The sequence below is a fragment of the Oncorhynchus mykiss genome, chromosome 10 (assembly GCF_013265735.2).
Source record: "Oncorhynchus mykiss isolate Arlee chromosome 10, USDA_OmykA_1.1, whole genome shotgun sequence".
NCBI classification, from domain to species: domain Eukaryota; kingdom Metazoa; phylum Chordata; class Actinopteri; order Salmoniformes; family Salmonidae; genus Oncorhynchus; species Oncorhynchus mykiss.
This window is the reverse complement of record NC_048574.1, coordinates 81,027,073-81,048,844: the sequence shown is the minus strand read 5'-3', so window position 1 is coordinate 81,048,844 and position 21,772 is coordinate 81,027,073. Positions and strand designations below refer to the sequence as shown.

At 44.5% G+C, this 21,772-nt stretch overlaps 1 protein-coding gene across 1 annotated transcript; it reads left to right on the top strand.

Moving 5' to 3' along the window:
* The first annotated feature begins 1,164 nt into the window (after nt 1-1,164).
* On the top strand, nt 1,165-21,752 carry LOC118966660. The gene is made up of 6 exons (XM_036989402.1): nt 1,165-1,247; nt 3,865-4,239; nt 4,850-6,594; nt 6,879-7,307; nt 7,591-8,007; nt 21,485-21,752. Exons 3-6 carry the CDS (start codon nt 6,239-6,241, stop codon nt 21,750-21,752), a joined length of 1,470 nt encoding a protein of 489 aa, XP_036845297.1. The 5' UTR covers nt 1,165-1,247; nt 3,865-4,239; nt 4,850-6,238.
* Nucleotides 21,753-21,772: the final 20 nt, after the last annotated feature.

Sequence of the window (21,772 nt, the reverse complement as noted above, 5' to 3'; positions counted from 1 at the left end):
AACCCCAAGAACACCATCCCAACCGTGAAGCATGGAGGTGGAAACATCATTCTTTGGGGATGCTTTTCTGCAAAGGGGACAGGACGACTGCACCGTATTGTGGGGAGGATGGATGGGGCCATGTATTGCGAGATCTTGGCCAGCAACCTCCTTCCCTCAGTAAGAGCATTGAAGATGGGTCGTGGCTGGGTCTTCCAGCATGACAACGACCCGAAACACACAGCCAGGGCAACTAAGGAGTGGCTCCATAAGAAGCATCTCAAGGTCCTGGAGTGGCCTAGCCAGTCGCCAGACCTGAACCCAATAGAAAATCTTTGGAGGGAGCTGAAAGTCCGTATTGCCCAGCGACAACCTGAAGGATCTGGAGAAGGTCTGTATGGAGGAGTGGGCCAAAATCCCTGCTGCAGTGTGTGCAAACCTGGTCAAGAACTACAGGAAACGTATGATCTCTGTAATTGCAAACAAAGGTTTCTGTACCAAATATTAAGTTCTGGTTTTCTGACGTATCAAATACTTATGTCATGCAATAAAATACAAATTAAAAACCTACAAAATCGGCAGTGTTTCAAATACTTCTCCCCACTGTAACAACATGCTATTTAACAACTTTGTCAAGGTATTATCATGTTAGGAAAGGGTTTGTGTCAAACTGAGTGAGAGAAGATTTAACCAGGTAGGCCAGTTGAGAACAAGTTCTCATTTACAACTGAGACCAGGCCAAGATAAAGCTAAACAGTGTGACACAAACAACAACAGAGTTACACATGGAATAAACAAGTGCACAGTCAATAACACAATATAAAAAAGGAAGTCTATATACAGTGAGTACAAATGGCGTGAGGAGGTAAGGCAATAAATAGGCCATAGAAGCAAAGTAATTACAATTTAGCAAATTAACACTGGAGTGATAGATGAGCAGAAGGTGATGTGCAAAAGAGCAGAAAAGTAAATAAAAACAATATGGGGATGAGGTAGGTAGATAGGGTGGGCTATTTACAGATGGGCTGTGTACAGCTGCAGCGATCGGTTAATTGTTCAGATAGCTGATGTTTAAAGTTAGTGAGGGAAATATAAGTCTCCAGCTTCAGTTATCATTCTTTTTTTTTTTTTTTTTTTTTTTTTTTTTGCAATTCGTTCCAGTCACTGGCAGCTGAGAACTGGAAGGAAAGGCGGCCAAAAGAGGTGTTGGCTTTGGGGATGACCAGTGAGATGAACCTGCAGGAGCGCGTGCTACGGACTGAGCTGAGGTAAGGCGGAGCTTTACCTAGCAGAGACTTATAGATGATCTGGAGCCAGTGGGTCTGGTGACTTATATGTAGCGAGGGCCAGCCGACGAGAACATACAGGTCGCAGTGGTGGCTGGAATAATGGGCTTTGGTGATAAAACGGATGGCACTGTGATAGACTGCATCCAGTTTGCTGAGTAGAGTATTGGAAGCTATTTTGTAAATGACATCGCCGAAGTCGAGGATCGGTAGGATAGTCAGTTTTAAGAAGGGATTTTTGGCGGCATGAGTGAAGGAGGCTTTGTTGCTAAATAGTAAGCTGATTCTAGATTTAATTTTCGATTGGAGATGTTTAAAATTAGTCTGGAAGGAGAGTTTACAGTCTAGCCAGACACCTATGTATTTGTAGTCCACATATTCCTTGTCAGAACCGTCCAGAGTAGTGATGCTAGTCGAGCGGGTGGGTACAGGCAGCGAGTGGTTGAAAAACATGCATTTGGTTTTATTATCGTTTAAGAGCAGTTGGAGGCCACGGAAGGAGTGTTGTATGAAATTGAATCTCGTTTGGAGGTTAGTTAGCACAGTGTCCAAAGAAGGGCCAGATGTATACAGAATGGTGTTGTCTGCATAGAGGTTGATTAGGGAATCACCTGCAGCAAGAGCGAAATCGTTGATATATACAGAGAAAAGAGTCGGCCCGAGAATTTAACCCTGTGGTACCCCCATAGAGACTGCCAGAGGTCCAGACAACAGGCCCTCTGACTTAACACACTGACCTCTGTCTGCTAAGTAGTTGGTGAACCAGGCGAGGCAGTCATCTGAGAAACCAAGGCTATTGAGTCTGCCGATAAGAATACAGTGATTGACAGAGTCGAAGGCCTTGGCCAGGTCAATGAAGACGGCTGCACATTACTGTATTTTATTGATGGCGGTTATGAAATTGTTTAGGACCTTGAGCATGGCTGAGGTGCACCCGTAACCAGCTCAAAAAATGGATTACACAGCGGAGAAGGTACGGTGGGATTCGAAATGGTCAGTGATCTGTTTATTAGCTTTCGAGGACTTAAGAAAGGTGGGGCAGGATGGATATAGGTCTATAACAGTTTGGGTCTAGAGTGTCTCCCCCTTTGAAGAGGTGGATGACCGCAGCAGCTTTCCAATCTTTAGGGATCTCGGACGATATGAAAGAGAGGCTGAACAGACTAGTAATAGGGGTTGCAACAATGGCGGCGGATCATTTTAGAAAGAAAGGGTTCAGATTGTCTAGCCCAACTGATTTGTACGGGTCCAGGTTTTGCAGCTCTTTCGGAACGTCTGCTATCTGGTTTTGGGTGAAGGAGAAGCTGGGGAGGTTTGAGCACGTAGCTGCGGGGGGATGCGGAGCTGTTGACAGGGGTTTGGGTAGCCAGGAGGAAAGCATGGCCAGCCGTAGAGAAATGTTTTTTGAAATTCTCGATTTATCGGTGGTGACAGTGTTTCCTAGCCTCAGTGCAGTGGGCAGCTGGGAGGAGGAGATCTTATTCTCCATGTACTTTACAGTGTCCCAAACGTTTTTGGAGTTAGAGCTACAGGATCCAAATTTCTGCTTGAAAAAGCTAGCCTTTGCTTTCCTGACTGACGGCTTGTATTGGTTCCTGTCTTCCCTGAAAAGTTGCATATCGCGGGGACTATTCGATGCTAGTGCAGTCCGCCACAGGATGTTTTTGTGCTGGTCGAAGGCAGTCAGGTCAGGAGTGAACCAAGGGCTATATCTATTCTTAGATCTACATTTTTTGAAAGGGCATGCTTATTTAAGATGGTGAGGAAATTACTTTTAAAGTTCGACCAGGCTTCCTCGACTGACGGGATGAGGTCAATATCCTTCCAGAATACCCGGGCCAGGTCGAATAGAAAGGCCTGCTCGCAGAAGTGTTTTAGGGAGCGTTTGACAGTGATGAGGGGTGGTCGTTTAACCAGGGCCCATAGCGGATGCAGGCAATGAGAAAGTGATCATTGAGATCCTGATTGAAAACAGCAGAGGTGTATTTGGAGGGCAAGTTGATCAGGATAATATCTATGAGTGTGCCCATGTTTGCGGATTTAGGGTTGTACCTGGTGGGTTCCTTGATAATTTATGCATTTATGTTTGATTGTAGGACTGGCATTTCCCAGTTTAGGTCACCTAACAGAACAAACTCTGAAGATAGATGGGGGGCAATCAATTCACACATGGTGTCCAGGGCACAGCTGGGAGCTGAGGCGGGTCTATAACAGGTGGCAACAGTGCGAGACTTATTTCTGGAGAAATGAATTTTTTTTAAGTTCGAAGCTCTAACTGTTTGGGCATAGACCTGGAAATTTTTCAGTTTTTGATTTGTTAAAAAAGTTTGAAATATCCAATAAATGTCGTTCCACTTCATGATTGTGTCCCACTTGTTGTTGATTCTTCACAAAAAAATACAGTTTTATATCTTTATGTTTGAAGCCTGAAATGTGGCAAAAGGTCGCAAAGTTCAAGGGGGCCGAATACTTTCGCAAGGCACTGTAGTTGGGGTATGTTTATTTTACATAGGATAAAACGTTTCATTTAATAAATAAACCTAATCATTACTTGACTGTTCTACTGTTGACTGACTACATATGTACTGTCTTCTTCCAGAGATCCAACGTGTTGAAGTGATTTTAACAACCTGAGACATGGCTTCTACAAGACAATCTGCTTTAGAGTACATTACAAATGGAAGGCAACATCTCATTGGAAAGCTCAAGAATCTGCCCCTCATTGTGGAAAACCTGTTCCAGCGCAAGGTTCTTAACGAGGAGGAAGTCAGTAAAATTCAGGCTGAAGTTGACCATTTTGACCAAACCAGAAAAATACTGGACTGGGTCTCGGCCAAAGGAGAGGTTGCATGCTACGAGTTACTGACGATTCTAGACATCACAAGGAAGAGGACCTTAGACAACGCTGACTTAAAGCAATGGATCAGCTACTTCCCCTTCAAGGACGACCCAGAGATGACAGACTACTTTGTTGGTAAGCGATTGTATAGTGTCCTATTAGTACACTATATAGTATACAATTGGCTGAAAATAGCATACCTGTTAAAACGTGTCTTTCAAATATTATTGTAGGTTAATTTAGTGCAACAGGGTTTAGACTTTTGACATCATTCCTTTGGTTCCATGCTGCTGGGGAAGCTATTTGAAGCGCACGGGGGTTAATGTACCTTTTAAGATTGTTCATCAAGAACAAGGACGACCAATGCACTTTTCATTAAGTAAAAAAAAGCCTTCATTATGATGGCATGTTCAGTAGAGATCTGTGTCATCTTGAAGAAGGCTATGCTGAAAACGTGTCAGAGTTTTTATAGATGTTATTCTGTTAAACATGCCATCATAATAAAGACATTTTAAATTTGTTTTTTACTGCCCCTCGGTCCTTCTTGTTTTTGATGACCATTTATCCCCAAAATATTTTATTTTATTTTATTTTATTTGATCCCCAAAAGATCCCCTTCAATCTATGAAGATCTACCAGTGTATCCTTGTAGTTTTCTATCCTGGATTTCTCTCGTCCTTTAGATTGGCTTTGATTTGTTGGCACAGTGCATTTACTCTCTCTTCCCTTAATACCCTTATTTTAGGTTCAAAACCCTGTCACGGATATCAGACACAGCTGAAATGTAAAGCACGGAAGATCACAGAGGGTGCATGGAAACATAGCTGTAGTCTCCTACCAGATAGATGTAGAAATGGGGGGACTTTCTCTTACACCCCTCTTGTGTTAGATACACATGTGCATTCATCTGACTCTAAAATTAAAGTGAAAAGCAAAAGATGCAAGAAAGCTCGGCCTAAAAAACTAAAGAGCTTCATCCCCTTGGCCAAAAAGGAAACATCCCCTACTGAGCTGCTTAAAACACATGAAAAAATCCTCCTGGTTGGAAAACCTGGAATTGGAAAAACATCAGTATCCCATCAAATGTTGAACCTCTGGGCAGAGAAAGATCACAGAGAACTAGATTACATGTTTTATTTTGAGGTGAGAGACATTTCACACAGAAAACCCATGAGCCTGGAGGACCTTCTCTTTAACATGTACAGTGAGCCAAACGAAAGTAAAGAAGAAGTGTTACAGGATATTAAGAAGAACTCTGAAAACGTTGTCATCATATTTGATGGAATCACAGACCTCTCCTCTCTGTCGGTAGTAAAGGACCTTGTGGAGAACCTCCTCCCTGACGCAAAGATTGTGACCACATGCAGACCAGATCAATCGGAAGACTTCCTGACAGACTGGCCCACAGACTGGTTCAGAGTGGAGGTGAAAGGGTTCAGCGATGAATCCATCAGGGCTTATTTAACACAGATGCTGAGTGCTGAGCCTGACTCCTTGAGCAGTGTGTTAAACAACCTAGAGTTGTTCAGTCTGTGCCATGTCCCAATGTACGCACTAATGGTTGTTGCTTGTAGTTATTATTCTACCCTAGCGGATTCTAAGCAGCCATGTTCTACAACTAAGATGTACATTAACATCCTCCGTCACTGCATCCAAAAACACAGTGGCAGACGACGTAAGGATATCGACATTTATCTCAAAGAAAACAGAGAGAAAATATTGTCTTTGGCAGAAATTGCTTTTGATGCAACAAATGAGAAAAACATGAACTTGACAACACTGAGTTGTGAAGAAGGCAGTGTCCATTTTGCCTTCTTGGGGGCATTTATGGTTAAGGTTGAGCCCACTGCATCAGACACTTGCTCTGCGTTTCTCCACTACACAATGCAGGAGTTCTTTGGTGCCCTTTGGCTCTTACAGAATCCAGACAAAATCAGAGAGGTTCTCGAGAAGTGCCCGACTGAAGAATGGAAACACACAAAACACTTAATTCCTTTCCTGTGTGGGCTTCTGAATGAGAGGAATACTAGATTGGTAAACAGTCTAGTTCCAGCTGAACAGATCAAGAAGACATCAGATTGGTTCTTCAAGGAAGTGGTGAACACATTTCTTCCATCTCAAACAAACCAAGATCATGCAGAAGGTGGTGCTTCTCCATGAGAGAGGAACCATACAAACAACTGTAGAGAAAGTGTTGTCACTGTCTGAAGTATATCACAATCAGAAATGTGATTTCCTGCTGGATCTGTACTCACATGTGAAGGACTATGAGACTCAAACAGGCAGGAGTGTCCTTCCAGCATTACTGCCAGTTTACCAGTCAGCTCCTGCAGTCTGGTCCATAGACCTCTCAGAGAGAAAGGCTTCCCTCCTCCTAGAAGTGCTGAAACTCCAACCAGAGAAGAAACCAGTAGAGCTGAAGGGCTGGTCAGATGAAGAGAGTGAAGTGAGGAGTTTCCTTCAGTGTCTGCCCTACATCTCACAGCTGAGGTGAGTTGGATCAGTACAGTTCAGAGATTGTAGTTGTCTGTCCCTGTATTTCCCTTTAGAGAGGAAGTTTGTAGCTTTCTGCAATAAATTAATGACCTAAATATACACATACTGTTTTTAGAAGATGCAATCTTACTTTGTGGTCAGGATTTTTAGGAACAATTGAAGTGAATGTTGAGTTTAGAAAGATAGTCATTGTATTTTACCAACCATAATGTGACCATCAGAAATGCATATCATATCTCTCACATATTAATCTATTTGTTGTTAAACTGTTCTTGCAGATTTACTCCACCACAGGGTCAGAGAAAATCCCCTGAAGAGAGGACAAAGAGAGAGAGGACATTCCTACTGAATCTGTGCCTTCAAGCAGCTCTCCATGAGAGAGGAACCATACAAACAACTGTAGAGAAAGTGTTGTCACTGTCTGAAGTATATCACAATCAGAAATGTGATTTCCTGCTGGATCTGTACTCACATGTGAAGGACTATGAGACTCAAACAGGCAGGAGTGTCCTTCCAGCATTACAGCCAGTTTACCAGTCAGCTCCTGCAGTCTGGTCCATAGACCTCTCAGAGAGAAAGGCCTCCCTCCTCCTAGAAGTGCTGAAACTCCAACCAGAGAGGAAACCAGTAGAGCTGAAGGGCTGGTCAGATGAAGAGAGTGAAGTGAGGAGTGTCCTTCAGTGTTTGCCCTACATCTCACAGCTGAGGTGAGTGAGTTTATCCAACAAGAGTCCATATATCACTGACCTGGTGTAGATAGTATTCATGTTTTACACTGTCTTTATCTTGTTAATACATTAACATGTGAAGAAGCTGTAGAAACTCTAATTCAGTAGGAATTGAAATTGAACAAAATTCCAATTCATAGTTGTATTGTTTTAAAAGATGGAGTCATACGGTGCTATTAGTTTTCAGTTCCCCAACCCTGTTACTCATATCAGTCCTCGTCACTCACCTGTATATCATCTGTGTTTTAAACTGTTTGTTCAGATTTCCTCCGCTGAAGGATAATCTGGAGAGGACAAAGAGAGAGAAGACATTCCTACTGAATCTGTGTCTTCAAGCAGCTCTCCATGAGAGAGGAACCATACAAACAGCTGTAGAGAAAGTGTTGTCACTGTCTGAAGTTTATAACAATCAGAAATGTGATTTCCTGCTGGATCTGTACTCGCATGTGAAGGACTATGAGACTCAAACAGGCAGGAGTGTCCTTCCAGTATTACAGCCAGTTTACCAGTCAGCTCCTGCAGTCTGGTCCATAGACCTCAGAAAGAGAAACGTCTCCCCCCTCCTAGAAGTGCTGAAACTCCAACCAGAGAAGAAACCAGTAGAGCTGAAGGGCTGGTCAGATGAAGAGAGTGAAGTGAGGAGTTTCCTTCAGTGTCTGCCCTACATCTCACAGCTGAGGTGAGTCTGAACATGTGTGGTGGTTAGTGATTATGTGATGCTAGTGGTTATTATCTTGTAGAAACATTTGACATATACAACTTAGTGTTGGTGAATCTGGTAACATTTATCTGCCGATTTCCTGACCTTACAAATGTTACATTACCAAATGTCACACAGAAATTGTGAATTTATCTACATTTTGTGATGCATACCATTTGTCTTTTAGATATCTTGTGAATTTAATCTTTCAGAAATCTTCTAACATGAAACCTGAAAGTTTATACTCAGAATAGCTCATCTAGAGAACCAAATGTCAAGCATATTATGGAATCACGTTTCAGGAGAAGACCCAGATGCAGAGGTGTCGAAGTCACAGAAGTTTATTACAAAAATAATGGGCAGGCAAAAAGGCAGGTCAAGACCAGGCAGAGGTCAGTAATCCAGATCAGAGTCCAAAAGGTACAGAACGGCAGACAGTCTCGGGTGGTAAGACAATGTACATAAATGGCAGGTCGTCTCAGGGTCGGTGCAGGCAGAGGTCAATAATCCAGGGTGGTAAGTCAATGTACATAAATGGCAGGTAGCCTCGGGGTCAGGTTAGGCAGAGGTCAACAATCCAGGGTGGTAAGACAACGTACATAAATGGCAGGTAGCCTCGGGGTCAGGGCAGGCAGAGGTCAATAATCCAGGGTGATGTGACAAGGTACCGAACGGCAGGTCAGGGCAGGAATGGTCAAACCGAGAAATCTAGAAAACAGGAACTTTAGAAATGACAGGAGAAAGGGGCAAAACGCTGGTAGACTTGACAAACAAAATTAATTTATTCGATATAGGGGGCGCTCTTTTAATTTATGGATTAAAAAAACGTTCCCGTTTTAAACAATATATTTTGTCACGAAAAGATGCTTGATTATGCATATAATTGACAGCTTTGGAAAGAAAACACTCTGACGTTTCCAAATCTGCAAAGATATTATCTGTGAGTGCCACAGAAGTGATGCTACAGGCGAAACCAAGATGAAATTTCAAACAGGAAATGCCCCAGATTTTGAAGGCGCTGTGCTCCAATGACTCCTTATATGGCTGTGAATGCGCCAGGAATGAGCCTACACTTTCTGTCGTTTCCACAAGGTGTCTGCAGCATTGTGACGTATTTGTAGGCATATCATTGGAAGATTGACCATAAGAGACTACATTTACCAGGTGCTCGCTTGGTGTCCTCCGTTGCAATTATTGCGTAATCTCCACCTGCATGTATTTTTCCATTTGCTTCAGAGGAGAAACCCAACTGGCACGGATTACTTATCATCGAATAGATATGTGAAAAACACCTTGAGGATTGATTCTAAACAACATTTGCCATGTTTCTGTCGATATTATGGAGTTAATTTGGAAAAAAGTTTGGCGTTGTAATGACTGCATTTTCGGGGTTTTTTCTTAGCCAAACGTGATGAACAAAACGGAGCGATTTCTCCTACACAAATAATATTTTTGGAAAAACTGAACATTTGCTATCTAACTGAGAGTCTCCTCATTGAAAACATCAGATCTTCAAAGGTAAATTATTTTATTTGAATGATTTTCTTGTTTTTGTGAAAATGTTGCCTGCTGAATGCTAGTCTTAATGCTATGCTAGCTATCAATACTCTTACACAAATGCTTGTGTAGCTATGGTTGAAAAGCATATTTTGAAAATCTGAGATGACAGTGTTTGTGAGCCAATATATTTATTTAATTTCATTTGCGATTTTCATGAATAGTTAATGTTGCGTTATGGTAATGAGCTTGAGGCTATGATTACGCTCCCGGATACGGGATTGCTCGTCGCTAGAGGTTAACAAGCAACAGACGAACAGAGAACATAGGCATAAATGCACTGGGGATAATGGGGAAGATGGGCGACACTTGGAGGGGCATGGAGACAATCATAAAGCCATGTGAAACAGATCAGGGTGTGACAGTACCCCCCCCCCCCCCCCCCCCCCCCCCCCTCTATGGGCGCTACCTGGTTTTCCGGCTTTGGAAACAGGAGACAAAGGGCTGTGAGACATGGGTTTGATCCTAGAAACATGAAAAGTAGGATGTATTCGGAGGGTACGGGTCAACAGACGACGAACAGCAGAGGGGATAGTGATCTTGGAGATGGGGAAAGGACCGATAAACCGGGTGAAAGTTTGCGGGACTACACCTGGAGAGGCAGATCTCGGGTGAAAAGCCATACCCTCTGCTCGAGACGGGGGAGGTCCGCTTGTCGTTGATACCTGGAGGTGGTCTTGAGAAGAGCCGACCGGGCTCTCTTCCAGGTATGACAACAGCGTACCAACATCTGGGCCAAGGGTACACCGACCACTTTCTCTTACTCCGGGAAGAGCGGGGGCTGAAACCCAGGGAACCCTCAGTACCTCTGCAACAGTCCTGTCTGTCTCAGTACCTCTGCAACAGTCCTGTCTGTCTCAGTACCTCTGCAACAGTCCTGTCTGTCTCAGTACCTCTACAACAGTCCTGTCTGTCTCAGTACCTCTGCAACAATCCTGTCTGTCTCAGTACCTCTACAACAGTCCTGTCTGTCTCAGTACCTCTGCAACAATCCTGTCTGTCTCAGTACCTCTGCAACAGTCCTGTCTGTCTCAGTACCTCTGCAACAGTCCTGTCTGTCTCAGTACCTCTGCAACAGTCCTGTCTGTCTCAGTACCTCTGCAACAGTCCTGTCTGTCTCAGTACCTCTGCAACAGTCCTGTCTGTCTCAGTACCTCTACAACAGTCCTGTCTGTCTCAGTACCTCTACTACAGTCCTGTCTGTCTCAGTACCTCTGCAACAGTCCTGTCTGTCTCAGTACCTCTGCAACAGTCCTGTCTGTCTCAGTACCTCTGTAACAGTCCTGTCTGTCTCAGTACCTCTGCAACAGTCCTGTCTGTCTCAGTACCTCTGCAACAGTCCTGTCTGTCTCAGTACCTCTGCAACAGTCCTGTCTCAGTACCTCTACAACAGTCCTGTCTCAGTACCTCTACAACAGTCCTGTCTTTCTCAGTACCTCTGCAACAGTCCTGTCTGTCTCAGTACCTCTACAACAGTCCTGTCTCAGTACCTCTACAACAGTCCTGTCTTTCTCAGTACCTCTGCAACAGTCCTGTCTGTCTCAGTACCTCTACAACAGTCCTGTCTGTCTCAGTACCTCTACTACAGTCCTGTCTCAGTACCTCTACAACAGTCCTGTCTGTCTCAGTACCTCTGTAACAGTCCTGTCTGTCTCAGTACCTCTGCAACAGTCCTGTCTCAGTACCTCTACAACAGTCCTGTCTCAGTACCTCTACAACAGTCCTGTCTGTCTCAGTATCTCTACAACAGTCCTATCTGTCTCAGTACCTCTACAACAGTCCTGTCTGTCTCAGTATCTCTACAACAGTTCTGTCTGTCTCAGTACCTCTACAACAGTTATGTCTGTCTCAGTACCTCTACAACAGTCATGTCTGTCTCAGTACCTCTGCAACAGTCATGTCTGTCTCAGTACCTCTGTAACAGTCCTGTCTGTCTCAGTGCCTCTGCAACAGTCCTGTCTGTCTCAGTACCTCTACAACAGTCCTGTCTGTCTCAGTACCTCTGCAACAGTCCTGTCTGTCTCAGTACCTCTACAACAGTCCTGTCTGTCTCAGTACCTCTGCAACAGTCCTGTCTGTCTCAGTACCTCTGCAACAGTCTTGTCTGTCTCAGTACCTCTACAACAGTCCTGTCTTTCTCAGTACCTCTACAACAGTCCTGTCTGTCTCAGTACCTCTGTAACAGTCCTGTCTGTCTCAGTACCTCTGCAACAGTCCTGTCTGTCTCAGTACCTCTGCAACAGTCCTGTCTCAGTACCTCTACAACAGTCCTGTCTCAGTACCTCTACAACAGTCCTGTCTGTCTCAATACCTCTACAACAGTCCTGTCTCAGTACCTCTGCAACAGTCCTGTCTCAGTACCTCTACAACAGTCCTGTCTCAGTACCTCTGTAACAGTCCTGTCTGTCTCATTACCTCTACAACAGTCCTGTCTGTCTCAGTACCTCTGCAAAAGTCCTGTCTCTACCTCTACAACAGTCCTGTCTCAGTACCTCTGTAACAGTCCTGTCTGTCTCAGTACCTCTGCAACAGTCATGTCTGTCTCAGTACCTCTACAACAGTCCTGTCTCTACCTCTGCAACAGTCCTGTCTCAGAATCTCTACAACAGTCCTGTCTGTCTCAGTATCTCTACAACAGTCCTATCTGTCTCAGTACCTCTACAACAGTCCTGTCTGTCTCAGTATCTCTACAACAGTCCTATCTGTCTCAGTACCTCTACAACAGTTCTGTCTGTCTCAGTACCTCTACAACAGTTATGTCTGTCTCAGTACCTCTACAACAGTCATGTCTGTCTCAGTACCTCTGCAACAGTCATGTCTGTCTCAGTACCTCTGCAACAGTCCTGTCTGTCTCAGTACCTCTACAACAGTCCTGTCTGTCTCAGTACCTCTACAACAGTCCTGTCTGTCTCAGTACCTCTGCAACAGTCCTGTCTGTCTCAGTACCTCTGCAACAGTCCTGTCTGTCTCAGTACCTCTGCAACAGTCCTGTCTGTCTCAGTACCTCTGCAACAGTCCTGTCTCAGTACCTCTACAACAGTCCTGTCTGTCTCAGTACCTCTGCAACAGTCCTGTCTCAGTACCTCTACAACAGTCCTGTCTGTCTCAGTACCTCTGCAACAGTCCTGTCTGTCTCAGTACCTCTGCAACAGTCCTGTCTGTCTCAGTACCTCTGCCGATGAGCTTGTTCTGCACACAAATCGTGCAGGTGGCGAAGAACGCAGAGACATCAGGAACCATTGTAAGCCACCAAAAGCATTATTACACAAAGGCCAGTGTCCGGTGGGAGCCCGGGCGGTAGGCAATCCTGGAGGAGTGAGCCCACTCCAGGACGGAGGAGCAGACATCGTCAGAACAAACATCCGATTATCTGGGGCCCTCCGGTGTTCGGCTGGGAATGCTGCGCTTCCCGGATCTGCTTCCAAACTGAGTGCCTTCGCCAAGCAAGAGGTGTGAATGATGGTCTCGACGTCCGGGGGTGTAGCCGCGGGGTCTGTCCACACAATTAACTTCTTGATGCTACCAATCCCTGTAGCGGGATAATTTCCGTCTGCAACCACTGAATAGCATAGCGCAACAGTCAAATAATATTACTAGAAAACATTCATATTCATGAAATCACAAGTGCAATATTTTGAAACACAGCTTGCTTAGCCTTTTGTTAATCACCCTGTTGTCTCCGATTTTGAAATTATGCTTTACAGCGAAAGAAATCCAAGCGTTTGTGTAAGTTTATCGATAGCTTAGCATAGCATTATGTACACTTAGCATCACAAAGCTTGGTCACGAAAATCAGAATAGCAATCAAATTAACCGTTTACCTTTGATGATCTACGGATGTTTTCACTCACAAGACTCCCAGTTACACAGCAAATGTTCCTTTTGTTCCATAAAGATAATTTTTATACCCAAAATACCGACGTTTGTTTGTCGCGTTATGTTCAGAAATCAACAGGAAAGAGCAGTCGCGACAACGCAGACGGAAATTCCAAATAGTCTTCATAATGTCCACAGAAACATGTCAAAGTTTTTTATAATCATTTGATAATATATCAACCGAGTGTGTAGCTTTTTCCATAACAGCGGGAGGAACAATGGCCGGTTTACTCAATTGCGCAACTCACTCTGAGTGCCCCCACCTCTCCACTTACTCAATGTGATCCTTCACTCTCATTTTTCAAAATAAAAGCCTGAAACTATGTCTAAAGACTGTTGACACCTTAGGGAAGCCACAGAAAAAAGGAATATTTTTCCAAACATAAAAATAGTGCCCCCTAGCTTCAGGAGGTTAACGGATGTGCCACCCCCTCCAGCCAGTGCCTCCACTCCTCCAATACCATCTTCACTGAGAGAAGCTCACCATTCCCCACATCGTAATTCATCTCCGTGGCGTTGAGGTGATGAGAGAAGAAGGTGCAAGGATGTAACTTGAGTTCCAGGGCCGTGTTTTTGGGCAGAGCGGGAGAAGACGAGGATGTCGTTGAGGTGGACAAAGACGAACCAGTTTAACATTTCATTGAGAACATCATTAACCAGGGCCTGGAACACAGCTGGAGCATCAACACTACTGGCCGTGTTGAAGGCTGTCTTCCACTCGTCCCCTTCCCGTATCTGCACTAGGTGGTAGGCGTTCCATAGATCCAGCTTGGAGAACACGGCGGCCCCTTGGAGAGGCTAGAAGGCCGAGGAGATGAGTGGTAGCGGGTGGCGGTCATTCGCCGTGATGTCGTTGAGACCCTGTGAGTTGATGCACAGGCGCATGGTTTTGTCCTTCTACTCCACAAAGAAGAACCCTGCGCCGGCGGGGGACGCAGTGGGACGGATGAACCCGGCAGCTAAGGAGTCCTCAATATAGGTCTCCATAGCCTTGGTCTCTCGACCATACAGTGAGTACAGTCATCCCCGTGTCAGAGTGGTGCCTGGGAGAAGGTCCCACAGTCATGGGGTCGGTGCCGCAGAAGCAAAGTGGCCCGGTCTTAATGAACACCCCCAGTAGGTGCTGGTACTCTGCAGGAAATGCGGAGAGGTCCGGGGCAACTTTTGTGGCCCCAGGAAGACATCCCGGTGAAGGGAGCGCTGACTTCAGGCAATGAGCAGAATGGGCTCCAGCTCATGCTGGCACCAGCAAACCAGTCAATGAGGGGATTGTGTTGCTGTGCGTTTTGTTGCCAACCTTACTTTGCTACCTGACAACTTTACGGTTTTTACTTTTTAATTACCGTTTATTTTTTGTTTTTCCCTCATTCAACTTTTTTTCATTCAACTTTTTCTCTCCGGACGCTTTATCTGGACATGGTTCGTAAGGACCTCCAACAGCCAAAGCTAAGTAGTAACATTAACATGATGCCTTCTAATTGCAGTCACTGTACTCATAATATACAGGAGAACGATCACCTTACGGCGAGGATGGAATCAGACGCAATCGTTAGGCAAGGGTAATTTCAGTGTAGGAAAGGATGAAACAGCGTCTGTGCCACCAGTAAGTACAGATATTAATGTCAGAATAAATCCCCCTGCACGGTCCCCGCAGCCGGACAACTTTCTCATGGCTTCTAGAGGGATATGCTGTAGGAATGCTCAACAGGTGTCGTTCATTCAGCCGACAGAAACTTTCAACCGGTTTTCCCCATTTAAGCAGCGAGTCGTAGTCTGAGGCCGAGCCTTCTCTTGTCTCTACTCCTCTCGTTACGGGGTCTGAGACGCCGAAGCTTCCCACCATTAGCTCTGACAAATTGAAAACCCTAGTCATTGACGACTCCATTACCCGCAGTATTCGACTTAAAACAAATCATCCAGCGATCATACACTGTTTACCAGGGGGCAGGGCTACCGACATTAAGGCTAATCTGAAGATGGTGCTGGCTAAAGCTAAAACTGGCGAGTGTAGAGAGTATAGAGATATTGTTATCCACGCCGTCACCAACGATGTTAGAATGAAACAGTCAGAGGTCACCAAGCACAACATAGCTTCAGCGTGTAAATCAGCTAGAAAAATGTGTCGGCATCGAGTAATTGTCTCTGGCCCCTTCCCAGTTAGGGGGAGTGATGAGCTTTACAGCAGTCTCACAACTCAATTGCTGGTTGAAAACTGTTTTCTGCCCCTCACAAAATATAGAATTTGTAGATAATTGGCCCTCTTTCTGGGACTCACCCACAAACAGGACCAAGCCTGACCTGCTGAGGAGTGACGGACTCCATCCTAGGAGGGGTGCCCTTTTCTACGAATATAGACAGGGCTCTAACTCCTCTAGCTCCACAATGAAATAGGGGGCAGGCCAGGCAGCAGGCTGTTAGCCAGCCAGCCAGCTTAGTGGAGTCTGCCACTAGCACAGTCAGTGTAGTCAGCTCAACTATCCCCATTGAGACCGTGTCTGTGCCTCGACTTGGTTGGGCAAAACTAAACATGGCGCTGTTTGCCTTAGCAATCTCACTAGGATAAACACCTCCTCCATTCCTCCCATTATTGAAAGGGATTGTGATCATAATCTTGATGTGATTGGCCTGACTGAAACATGGCTTAAGCCTGATGAATTTACTGTGTTAAATGAGGCCTCACCTCCTGGTTACACTAGTTATCATATCCCCCGTGCATCCCGCAATGTCGGAGGTGTTGCTAACATTTACGATAGCAAATTTCAATTTACAACAAAAACAATGACGTTTTCGTCTTTTGAGCTACTAGTCATGAAATCTATGCAGCCTACTCAATCACTTTTTATAGCTACTGTTTACAGGCCTCCTGGGCCATATACAGCGTTCCTCACTGAGTTCCATGAATTCCTATCGGACCTTGTAGTCATAGCAGAAAATATTCTAATTGTTGGTGATTTTAATATTCACATGGAAAAGTCCACAGACCCACTCCAAAAGGCTTTCCATCATCGACTCAGTGGGTTTTGTCCAACATGTCTCTGGACCTACTCATTGTCACAGTCATACTCTGGACCTAGTTTTGTCCCATGGAATAAATGCTGTGGATCTTAATGTTTTTCCTCATAATCCTGGACTATCGGACTACCATTTTATTATGTTTGCAATAGCAACAAATAATCTGCTCAGACCCCAACCAAGGAGCATCAAATGTCGTGTCATAAACTCTCAGACAACACAAAGATTGCTTGATGCTCTTCCAGACTCCCTCTGCCTACCCAAGGACGTCAGAGGACAAAAATCAGTTAACCACCTAACTGAGGAACTCAATTTAACCTTGCGCAATACCCTAGATGCAGTTGCACTCCTAAAAACATTTGTCATAAGAAACTAGCTCCCTGGTATACAGAAAATACCCGAGCTCTGAAGCAAGCTTCCAGAAAATTTGAACAGAAATGGCGCCACATCAAACTGGAAGTCTTCCGACTAGCTTGGAAAGACAGCATCGTGCAGTATCGAAGAGCCCTCACTGTTGCTCGATGTATTTTTGCTACCGTCACAAAGCAGCGTTCTCCAAGAGAGTGAGGATGGCTTTCACTTCAGCAGTGATAAATTCATGAACTTCTTTGAGGAAAAGATCATGATTAATAGAAAGCAAATTACGGACTCCTCTTTAACTCTACGTATTCCTCCAAAGCTCAGTTGTCCTGAGTCTGCACAACTCTGCCAGGACCTAGGATCAAGAGAGACACTTAAGTGTTTTAGTACTATATCTCTTGACACAATGATGAAAATTATCATGGCCTCTAAACCTTCAAGCTGCATACTGGACCCTATTCCAACTAAACTATTGAAAGAGCTGCTTCCTGTGCTTGGCCCTCCTATGTTGAACATAATAAACGGCTCTCTATCCACCGGATGTGTACCAAACTCACTAAAAGTGGCAGTAATAGAGCCTCTCTTGAAAAAAAAAAAAACCTTGACCCAGAAAATATAAAAAACTATCGGCCTATATCGAATCTTCCATTCCTCTCATTAATGTTAGAAAAGGCTGTTGCGCAGCAACTCACTGCCTTCCTGAAGACAAACAATGTATATGAAATGCTTCAGTCTGGTTTTAGACCCCATCATAGCACTGAGACTGCACTGGAGGTGGCAAATTACCTTTTAATGGCATCAGACCGAGGCTCTGCATCTGCTCTGCATCTGTCGTCGTGCTCCTAGACCTTAGTGCTGCTTTTGATACCATCGATCACCACATTCTTTTGGAGAGATTGGAAACGCAGATTGGTCTACACGGACAAGTTCTGGCCTGGTTTAGATCTTATCTGTCGGAAAGATATCAGTTTGTCTCTGTGAATGGTTTGTCCTCTGACAAATCAACTGTACATTTCGGTGTTCATCAAGGTTCCGTTTTAGGACCACTATTGTTTTCACTATATATTTTAACTCTTGGGGATGTCATTCGAAAACATAATGTTAACTTTCACTGCTATGCGGATGACACACAGCTGTACATTTCAATGAAACATGGTGAAGCCCCAAAATTGCCCTCGCTAGAAGCCTATGTTTCAGACATAAGGAAGTGGATGGCTGCAAACGTTCTACTTTTAAACTTGGACAAAACAGAGATGCTTGTTCTAGTTCCCAAGAAACAAAGAGAACTTCTGTTGAATCTGACAATTAAACTTGATGGTTGTGCAGTCGTCTCAAATAAAACTGTGAAGGACCTCGGCGTTACTCTGGACCCTGATCTCTCTTTTGACGAACATATCAAGACTGTTTCAAGGACAGCTTTTTTCCATCTATGTAACATTGCAAAAATCTGAAACTTTCTGTCCAAAAATGATGCAGAAAAATTCATCCATGCTTTTGTTACTTCTAGGTTAGACTACTGCAATGCTCTACTTTTCGGCTACCCGGATAAAGCACTAAATAAACTTCAGTTAGTGCTAAATACGGCTGCTAGAATCCTGACTAGAACCAAAATATTTGATCATATTTCTCCAGTGCTAGCCTCCCTACACTGGCTTCCTGTTAAGGCAAAGGCTGATTTCAAGGTTTTACTGCTAACCTATAAAGCATTACATGGGCTTGCTCCTACCTATCTTTCCAATTTGGTCCTGCCGTACATACCTACACGTACACTACGGTCACAAGACGCAGGCCTCCAAATTGTCCCTATAATTTCTAAGCAAACAGCTGGAGGCAGGGCTTTCTCCTATAGAGCTCCATTTTTATGGAATGGTCTGCCTACCCATGTGAGAGACGCAAACTCGGTCTCAACCTTTATGTCTTTACTGAAGACTCATCTCTTCAGTGAGTCATATGATTGAGTGTAGTCTGGCCCAGGAGTGTGAAGGTGAACGGAAAGGCTCTGGAGCAACTTGCCGACTCTGCCTGGCCGGATACCCTCTCTCCACTGGGATTCTCTGCCTCTAACCCTATTACAGGGGCTGAGTCACTGGCTTACTGGTGCTCTTTCATGCCGTCCCTAGGAGGGGTGCGTCACTTGAGTGGGTTGAGTCAATGACGTGATCTTCCTGTCTGGGTTGGCGTCCCTCCCCTTGGGTTGTGCCGTGGCTGAGATCTTTGTGGGCTATTCTCGGCCTTGCCTCAGGATGGTAAGTTGGTGGTTGAAGATATCCCTCTAGTGGTGTGGGGGCTGTGCTTTGGAAAACTGTGTGGGGTTATATCCTTCCTGTTTGGCCCTGTCCGGGGGTATCATCGGATGGGGCCACAGTGTCTCCTGACCCCTACTGTCTCAACCTCCAATATTTATGCTGCAGTAGTTTGTGTCGGGGGGCTAGGGTCAGTTTGTTATATCTGGAGTACTTCTCCTGTCTTATCCAGTGTCCTGTGTGAATTTAAGTATGCTCTCTCTAATTCTGTCTTTCTTTCTCTCTCTTTTTCTTTCTCTCTTGGAGGACCTGAGCCCTAAGACCATGCCTCAGGACTACCTGGCATGATGACTCCTTACCTGGCCGTGCTGCTGCTCCAGTTTAAACTGTCTGTGGCTATGGAACCCTGACCTGTTTACAGGACGTGCTACCTGTCCCAGACCTGCTGTTTTCAACTCTCTAGAGACAGCAGGAGCGGTAGAGATACTCGTAATGATCGCCTATTAAAAGCCAACTGACAGTTACTCCTGAAGTGCTGACTGGCTGCACCCTCAACAACTACTGTGATTATTATTATTTGACCATGCTGGTCATTTATGAACATTTGAACATCTTGCCATGTTCTGTTATAATCTCCACCCGGCACAGCCAGAAGAGGACTGGCCAACCCTTATAGGCTGGTTCCTCTCTAGGTTTCTTCCTAGGGTTTGGCCTTTCTAGGGAGTTTTTCCTAACCACCGTGCTTCTACACCTGCATTGCTTGCTGTTTGGGGTTTTAGGCTAGGTTTCTGTACAGCACTTTGAGATATCAGCTGATGTAAGAAGGGCTATATAAATACATTTGATTTGATTTTTGAAATTTTATTTGATTGTGTCGATGGAGCCAATATATTCCCAATACCACGGGAACCTGAGGAGACTTAATTAGCAGGAATTGGATTGTATCGTTGTGGTTCCCGTAGGTTGATGAGTATTATGAGTGACCCGGCCTATAGAGTGCCCACCAAGGGCTCTAACATCCATGGGAATGGAGAGGGGTTGAGTGGGGATGTTCAGCTCAGACACCAGGGTAGCGTCCATAAAACTCTCATCGGCCCCAGAGTCGATGAGTATCTGGAGAGATTTTGACTGGTTCCCCCACAGCATGAAAAGGGTTTTGAGTAAGTTCTCTGACTCTTCGTATGTATGTATCGCCGTTCGGCTGGCCCTGCCTAGTTGCATCAGCTCGGGAAGAAGAGATGAATCGGCAGACTTTGGATACTCTCGGTAGGAACTCGGTAACGGAACCGTCGGGAACTTTCCTGGGAGGCGAAACAGATGGGTGTGTCAGGTGAACTGTTTAGTCCACCCGTTTTAGTGAATCAAAAGTATTTGGCTATGTGTATTAAAGTAATCAAACATTTAGTATTTGATCTTTGAATCTACAAACCGGTTGGATACATTTGCTGTTTGTTTTGGTTTCAGTTTATTTTGTGCCCAACAGAAATGAATGGTAAATAATGTATTGTCTCATTTTGGAGTCACTTCTATTGTAAATAAGAATAGATTATGTTTCTGAACACTTCTACATTAATGTAGATGCTACCATGGTTACAGATGGTCCTGAATAATGATGAGTGAGAAAATTACAATATCATAAATATCATAAATATCATAACCTCCAAAGAAATGCTATGGTGATTGGTTAGCATGTCTTGGTATATTAAATGGTATATTAAATGCTAAACTCTCCCTGTTATTGTAATGGTGAGAGGTTAGCATGTCTTGGGGGGTATGATATATAATGCTAACCCCTCCCTGTTATTGTAATGGTGAGAGGTTAGCATGTCTTGGTGGTATGATATATAATGCTAACCTCCCCTGTTATTGTAATGGTGAGAGGTTAGCATGTCTTGGGGGGTATGATATAAAATGCTAACACCTCCCTGTTATTGTAATGGTGAGAGGTTAGCATGTCTTGGGGGTATGATATAAAATGCTAACACCTCCCTGTTATTGTAATGGTGAGAGGTTAGCATGTCTTGGGGGGTATGATATAAAATGCTAACACCTCCCTGTTATTGTAATGGTGAGAGGTTAGCATGTCTTGGGGGGTATGATATAAAATGCTAACACCTCCCTGTTATTGTAATGGTAAGAGGTTAGCATGTCTTGGGGGTATGATATAAAATACTAACCCCTCCATGTTATTGTAATGGTGAGAGGTTAGCATGCTATGATATTGGTGCCTCTAACTTTTTAAAAACTTTCTCACTCATCATTATTCACGTTTCACTTTAACCTCATTCAAAGTACAGAGTCAAAACAACAACTAATGTGTCACTGTCCCAAAACTTTTGGATCACACTTTTTCCTAAATGTCTGGTTTGTCTGTTTCAAGTGACTTGCGTTTTGTCTTTTCATTCCAGGCTGAATGTGGGTGTGGCAGTGAAACTGTCCAGACTGGTTATGAGGATAGAGAGAGGTGCTACTCCACTGACTGTCCCAGAACTCTCCTTGGTCCTAAAGAGCAGCCAGACACCAGAGAGAGTGTTATCCAGGGCTCTGAGTAATGTGGTGTCCCTTCTGAGACTCTGGAGGGTTCAGTGTCTGGACCTGACTGACCTTTGGATCCAGGGTCACTCTCTCATTGCACTGCTGTGTCACCAGGGGCCTCTCTCTCTTAGGTCAGTTTGAAGTTGATATTTTTTTTAAAG